Source organism: Thalassophryne amazonica, chromosome 5, assembly GCF_902500255.1.
Source record: "Thalassophryne amazonica chromosome 5, fThaAma1.1, whole genome shotgun sequence".
NCBI lineage: Eukaryota > Metazoa > Chordata > Actinopteri > Batrachoidiformes > Batrachoididae > Thalassophryne > Thalassophryne amazonica.
Genome location: NC_047107.1, coordinates 49,498,744 through 49,506,900, shown reverse-complemented (window position 1 = coordinate 49,506,900; position 8,157 = coordinate 49,498,744). Strand labels below are relative to the sequence as shown.

Sequence of the window (8,157 nt, the reverse complement as noted above, 5' to 3'; positions counted from 1 at the left end):
AACACAAGCTTTGAACATGTTAAATTTCTGGAGACACACCATCAGTGAGTTCAAACCATCTTTGAGGAATCTGTCAATTCCTTTTAAAACCTTGAATGGAATATTGTTAGTATGCAACAATAAAAATCATTTGTAAACTGGAATTCATCTCGTCTTTAATTTTACAGTGAGCTGCCACCAATCTCATCCATGTTGAGAAATAGAAAACTTTACCAAAGAGCATTAAACAGAAACTAGCAACGCTTTCAGGGAGATTTTATTTTCAACAACATAAACTTGACAAATTTGGAATACATTATATGCTACTGTTCATAAAAAAAAAGTAATTAGCAATGCTTATCCTTCTGTTCTGTTAGCCTAGTACAGAATCCCATCACTAAAGCCACTCATTTGTGTGATAGTGAAAATGAGGCCACTCAATAACCCCGCCCCTAAACGTTTGCATCAGCCATTCACTGTGTTTTCAATATACCCTTACCCCCACCCACAACAAAGCCAGGGCAAACCAAGCAGCTACATGCTTTCTCCAAGGTAAGTCATACAAAAAAGGAACACATGAAAGAAGCACAAAGTCCTAAAAATGTGGAATCTGGTGAGAATTTGTACAAGTGTGATCCCAGAACTGACCACTGTGGGGCAGTGTATATTTATCCATAAAGGTCATCGTCATTATCCTCGTTGAAAACGGGACCGCTGCTAGTTCCCCCTGAGCCCTGGCTCGGACCACTGCCACCTGCAGCACTGGAGGGAAACCTGACAAAAAGAAGTAATAGTCAATTATTCATTTCTTGGCAGAGTTGTGACCAAGCAGTTCAGTGTTTGTTTGCAAAGCAGAAGGCCACCCCTGCCTACTCTCCATGCATGTGGGAGTGTGTCAGGAAGGGTATCCAGTGTAAGACTTGTGCCAAATCAACATGTAACGCCATATCGGATCTGCTGTAGCAAAACACCCACCAGCAAAAAAGGGGGGAGAAGCTGAAAAAGTAATATCCATTCCTATGTCTACAACCCCAATTCCAATGAAGTTGGGACATTGTGTAAAATGTAAATAAAAACAGAATACAATGATTTGCTAATCCTCTTAAACCTATATTCAACTAAATACACCACAAAGACAAGATATTTAATGTTCAAACTGACAGACTTTTAGTTTTTGTACAAATATCTGTTTATTTTGAAATGGATGCCTGCAACACATTTCAAAAAAGCTGGGACAGTGGTATGTTTACCACTGTGTTACATCACCTTTCCTGCTAACAACACTCAATAAGCGTTTGGGAACTGAGGACACTAATTGTTGAAGCTTTGTACGTGGAATTCTTTCCCATTCTTGGTTGATGTACGACTTCAGCTGTTCAACAGTCCGGGGTCTCTGTTGTATTTTGTGCTGCATAATGCGCCACTCATTTTCAATGGGTGACACGTCTTGACTGCAGGCAGGCCAGTCTAGTACCCGCACTCTTTAACTACGAAGCCACGCTGTTGTAACACATGCAGAATGTGGCTTGGCATTGTCTTGCTGAAATAAGCAGGGACGTCCCTGAAAAAGATGTTGCTTGGATGGCAGCATGTGTTGCTCAAAAACCTGGATGTACCTTTCAGCATTGATGGTGCCATCACAGATTTGTAAGTTGACCATGCCATGGGCACTAACACACCCCCATACAATCATAGATGCTGGTTTTTGAACTATGCGCTGGTAACAATCTCGATGGTCTTTTCCCTCTTTTGTCTGGAGGACACAACGTCCATGATTACCAAAAACAATTTGAAATATGGACTCATCAGACCACAGCACATTTTCTCTGTTCATTTCAAATGAGCTCTGGTCCAGAGAAGGCGGCAGCATTTCTGGATGTTGCTGATGTATGGCTTTCGCTTTGCATGGTAGAGTTTTAACTTGCACTTGTAGATGTAGTGATGAACTGTGTTAACTGACAATGGGTTTCTGAAGTGTTCCTGAGCCCACGCGGTAAGATCTTCTACACAATGATGTTGGTTTTTAATGCAGTGCCGCCTGAGGGGTCGAAGGTCACGGGCATTCAATGTTGGTTTGCGGCCTTGCCGCTTACATGTAGTAAGTTCTCCAGATTATCTGAATCGTCTTATTATGGACTGTAGATGATAGAATCCCTAAATTCCTTGCAATTGAACGTTGAGAAACATTGTTCTTAAACTGCTGGATGCAGCTGTTCACAAACTGGTGATCCTCGCCCCATCTTTGCTTGTGACCGGCTGAGCCTTTTGGAGATGCTCCTTTTATACCCAATCATGACATTCACCTGTTTCCAATTAACCTGTTCACCTGTGGAATGTTCCAAACAGGTGTTCTTTGAGCATTTCCCAGTCTTTTGTTGCCCCTGTACCAGCTTTTTTGAAATGCGTTGCAGGCATCCATTTTAAAATGAGCAAATATTTACACAAAAACAAAAAAGTTTATCAGTTTGAACATTAAATAACTTGTGGTGTATTCAACTGAATATAGGTTGAAGAGAATTTGTAAATCATTGTATTCTGTTTTTATTTACATTTTACACAATGTCCCAACTTCATTGACAAGCTGCTTGTGTATACTGATTTCAAAGTCCTGCAATTCACACTCGGGAGCAAAAGAAGGCGGCAATGCACCATTAAACTGATGGCAACCACTGTAAAATGAGAAAATCTGAATGAGAAGGATGTACTGGGTGTTAAAGAATGAGTGACATTAAATTAACTGCATCATTCTACTTGAGGAAGATTGCTAGGCTAAGGTAAGGCTAACATTTTTAAAATGCAGTTAAAAAAAATTACATTAGTGATGTAAACATGCATGTTAGTTCTAAGAAATGTTTGTGTGTGTTTCAGTGTCGACAAGAAGCCAGTTACTTCTGAGTTCTTTGTGCCTCATACGATAGCATTAATTAGCTTCTGCTCACTACTGCGGTATTTGCAGTATAAATAAACTGCAAATTAAATTCATTTTCCCTATTGTTGCATGAAATAGTAGCACCAGGCTTCAAAAAGAAATGACGGATTTTTAATCTCTTCATGACATCTGCAGACAGATGCAACAGATACTCCGTGTGACGTTGTTCAGAAAATATAGGTTTACAGTGGTCCCTCGCTATAATGCGATTCACCTTTTGCAGCCTTGCAGTTTCGCAGATTTTTTTTAGTCCAATTTGCATGTTTTTTTTTTGTTGTTTTTTTTTTTACAATGCATTGTGTTCTGCGTCCTCATCAAGCAGGCCAGTCGCAGCACCGCAAAGGGAGAATGCACGCATTGTGTTCTGCGTGTCTGTTTATAAGAATCTTCTCGCCCAGAAGAAGAAAAGAGCGCCAACAACTACCCATAACTGTGTTCTTCACTTGGAAAAAGACACCTGCACCGAGGTGTCACTCAGTGGAAAAAGACGCAACAGCGGAGCTTTGCCAAGACGAAGAGGCGCGATCAGAGGAACTGTGAAATACTGGTCAGTCACTATTAATAATTTCTTATGTGTTCAACCTCGTAGGTTGATCGTTAAAATTAAATTTGTTAGTTCTAAAAGCCATCATAATTATTTATAGGAAAACATTCTATTTTTATTTCTCAATCAAATGTTTGGGCCTGAAAACAGGTTGGTCTTATTTTTCTACTAAGGTTTGAACTTTGAGAGAAAAGTGAGAAAATGTTAATGCCTGTTTGAGAAAAGTGTATATTGAGGGGTTTTACAGCCTTAAAACGTTTATAATAATTGTAAAAAATAACGCTGACTACTTCGCGGATTTCGCCTATTGCGGGCTATTTTTAGAATGTAACTCCTGCGATAAACGAGGGACACCTGTACATAAAACATGCAAGCAGATCTTTTTCCTCATTTGGTCAATTCTTAACTAGACTTGATCTATTTTTCACTTTTAACTTAGTTCATTCATTGGGTAAAGCTTTATAGGAGGTCACAGGCTATATATAATGGCAACAAATAGATATGACGATTACAGTTGCACATAAATGTGATGTAATGTGCAGTCTGATAATGTAAAGCATCAGACGTGTACCATGTGTGCAAAAATAACCACAGGCAACATAGTTAGGCCGCAGAGTTTCACACAACTGTGGTTAGTCCAGGTGGTCACGTCTCAGAGCATCCTCCAAAGAATCTTACACTGTCACAAATAAAAACAACATACCTGAATGAGCCAAAGCCACGACTCTGCTGCAGTGTCTGAGCGAACATCTCATATTTGCGAATGTCATTGTCACTGACTGAACGGCGAGCGAATCGCATTGCCTCTTCAAAGTGGTCCTTTCTGATTTCTGGTACAGGATCATCTTCTTCAACCTCCTATAAAGAAAGAAGGTAAGTGAGAATGAGAAATGTCTTTCAGATATTTGAAAGTAACCTGCTTGAATGATGGCACACTGACCATAGCCGAGGGGTTAGTTTGCCTCTCCCTCTCTCTGCGGATCTCGTTCTCAATGCTCTCTCGAATGGCTAACTTGCACGCCCGCTGGCAGATCTCTGTAAGATCAGCTCCAGAGAAGCCATTGGTCATCTTAGCCAGAAAGTCTAAGTCCACATCCTGAAAATATATTAAAAAGTGTGAGGTTAAAGATCAGAAGTCAAAGTGATAAGCTACCACAAAAAAAAAAAAAAAAAAACCCTCTGTGTATCTCCAGTTCAGCCGCTCACCACACAAACCACAAAAATCACCATGAGCCCACTCGGGACTGAGTGTCAGACAGCATCACTAGTCAAACAAAAAAGGTCCACTAACACAGGAATAGACCTACAAGGGCAAAAAAAAAAGAATGAGTTACTATGTCAAAGTAAAAGTAAAGTCAGAGGGCAAACTGGGAATGCAATATTCTAGAAGGCTGTCCCCAACTGCCACTAAGAATGAGCCTGGACAAAGTGTGTGCATCACCCACCGGCCATGATACTGTGAGCACATTTAGGCTGAGAGGTAAAAAGCAACCAGACAAAATAATCCAGTGAGTAGCAGTTGTGAAGGCAAAAGACTTCATTATTAAAAATATTCACAAGAACACAGACAAACTGGTTCCAAGTGACAGGAAGATAACAGCCACTGAAATAATTATACAGCTCTCACAAAGTTATAGAAGGGGGAGAACCACATTACATGTCAGCCGACAACTGTGCAAATGCATGAACAGTCAAGGACATCAAGCACCCCCAATGAAATGCCCAGTAAGTGGCTACACTGGCCACCTTTTATTAACACTAATTAAGTCAACTGCACATGAACAAACTTTAATAACTGGCCTTTAAATGTTCTTATTTTGTCCTCCACACCTAAAGACTGTTTCTCCTTGCATTCACAACAGTGTAGGTTGATGTGTGGTGGCCAAGTGATTAAGTGCACTTGTTTCAAGAGTGGAAGTCTCCTGGTTCAAGACCACCCCTGCACATTCTCCATGTGACACTGAGTTATATCCGGAAGGGCATCCAGTTTAACAAACATGCACATTCATCTCTGATCTGCTGTGGCAACCCAGAGTGGGGGGAAAGGGAGAAGTCAAAGGGACTTTTTGATAACAGCGCCAGGCTTGGACAGCAATACACGGGGAAAAAAAAAAAAAAAAATACTGCAGGTGAGTTTATCCATCAGGGCCACCAACAACAATTGCCATTATCTTGTAACTCAATAAGAATGTATATGGAGGATGAATGGATTAGTTCTCAGTTTCTCAGCTTTCATGTAATGTTCCACGGACAAGTCTGCCACCTGCTGCATGGTTAGTGGATGCTGGATTGCTTCTGAAAAATATGAAACCTGCCCTCCTACACATGAGTGTCAGCTGACAATCTAGCAACTGCAGAGAGAAACATGTCCACCATGCAAAAAAAAAAATAAAAATCTAGCACAAAAATGTACAAGAAACTTGGAAAGAAAACTGCAATTAAAGGAAGACATCACATGCTGTGCTAAATGGAGCCTCGTTCCAGTTATTTGCCAAATCTGGTGTTGAATCATAAAACAAGTGAACTAGGTTCAGTGTTTTGATTTACAAACAATACCTGACTAAGGATGCAAACACCTAGTACAAGTTGCATTTTTAATGAAAAGGCTAAGGTCAGAGCGGGTTGTGTACTGTGTACTTGTAAATTTCACATTTGACTGGAAATCTACACTAAAATATTGAACAACTAGAACACTGCACTCAGAGCACAAGCCTCCGCCAACACTAGTTTCCAATTCCACAAATTTTTACCTTGCAAAATATTTTCAGGGTCAAAGTTGTGTTAGAAGTGGCTTTTCATAAGATAAATTAGATGTGATCAAATGTCAGGAGTATGTATGCAGTTCGTGCACTGGAATTTTTGTGGTGTCAGCTTTTTTTTCTCAGCTGTTTCAGTTTCTGAATTCTTTCTCAGATAATTTTCACAAAACATTGGTTATCTCTGCTATGTACAATTTGTATTTGCTTTTTGGCACCTGGTTTCCGACTGATACCTGGAAGATAAACAAACAGGCATAAAATTGCAACCTCCATCCAATTTTGGTGGTGTAGGTAAACCCATAACAGAAAAATGACAGTCATAGAGGCACTTAACTGAGCAGTGATGAAAGTGGGCCATGGAAGGAAAAAAAAAAAAAAAAAAAAAAAAAATGTTTGGTGAGGGCCAAAGGCCCGAAGCCCCTGGCAGAGGGTCTGGGAGTTGTCCTCCAGAAAAGTTTGAGCTCTCAGATGCATTTCAAGTCTATTTACCCACCTAAATAAATAAATAAATAAATCTCCAAAAAATTTAATTTTTTTGCTGGGTCAGGTCAATATTTCCACCGAAGTCTACAAAAATATGACTTTATAAAATCTTAAAGCCCAAAACAAATGAACCGTTCTTTGGAAATTATTGGCAGCTTGCAAACCAACACAGTGCATTACTGCCACTTACTGATTCGGCGTGGAACTGAAATGAACTCCGGTCATTTCCGGAAAACTTTCATCACTGCTGAGATATAATGCAAAATGTACACCAAAATGGGCTTTTCAATATTAAATTCAAATTTCCACAAAATCCACAATCCCAATCCAACTGTCAGGTGATAGGTAGTGCCAGTCTGCACATCACTTTCAAGTAGAAGAGCGTTTGGGGCATGTCTGATTAAGATATAATGTAATGTATAAATTAAACAAGAAACAGACTTGAAACAGACTGGAGTCATGCCATGTTCCAGTCTGTTTCAAGTCCTCCATCATAGTTCCAGTCCCCAAGAAACCACGCGTCACTGGACTTAATGACTCTCACGTCTGTAGTCATAAAAACCTTCAAACGCCTGGTTTTATCCCACCTGAAGTCCATCACCGACCCCCTCCTGGACCCCCTGCAGTTTGCCTACAGAGCCAACAGGTCTGTAGATGACGCCATAAACCTGGCCCTGCACTCCATCTTGCAGCACCTGGACTCCCCAGGAACCTACGCTAGGATCCTGTTTGTGGACTTCAGCTCTGCATTCAACACCATCCTTCCGGCTTTGCTCCAGGACAAGCTTTCTCTGCTCCACGTGCCTGACTCCACCTGCAGGTGGATCACAGACTTCCTGACGGGCCGGAGTCAGCATGTGAGGCTGGGAAAGAACGTCTCGAACACTCGGGATCTCCACAGGGCCGTGTCCTTTCCCTTCTGCTCTTCTCCTGTACACGAACTGCTGCACCTCCAGCCACGACTCCGTAAAGATCATCAAGTTTGCGGACGACACCACCCTCATCGGACTCATTTCGGATGGGGATGAGTCTGCCTACAGGAGGGAGGTGGACCGGCTGGTGACCTGGTGCAGCAGCAACAATTTGGAGCTCAACGCCCAGAAAACAGTGGAGATGATCGTGGACTTCAGGAAAGCCACAGCCCTTCCTCGCCCTCACCAACAGCCCCATCACCACTGTGGACTGTCACCGCTTCCTCGGCACCACCATCACCCAGGACCTCAAGTGGGAGTTGACCATCAGCTCCCTCATCAAGAAGGCCCAGCAGAGGATGTACTTCCTGCGGCAGCTGAAGAAGGCCAAGCTGCCTGCCCAGTTCTACACGGCCATCATCGAGTCCATCCTCTGCTCCTCCATCACGGTGTGGTACGCCGGGGCCACAGCCAGGGACAGACACAGACTGCAGCGCATTGTGGCCTCTGCTGAGAAGGTGATCGGCTGTAGCCTTCCATCTCTCCAAGACC

At 41.9% G+C, this 8,157-nt stretch overlaps 1 protein-coding gene across 1 annotated transcript in view; it reads right to left on the bottom strand.

Annotated features, from left to right (window-relative positions):
• Positions 1–239: 239 nt before the first annotated feature.
• Positions 240–8,157, bottom strand: part of vcp (valosin containing protein) — a 40,980-nt gene continuing 33,062 nt past the window's right edge. The window contains 3 exon segments of the mRNA XM_034170161.1: positions 240–753; positions 4,156–4,310; positions 4,393–4,548. Coding sequence (XP_034026052.1) covers positions 648–753; positions 4,156–4,310; positions 4,393–4,548 — 417 coding nt within the window. The 3' untranslated portion in view covers positions 240–647.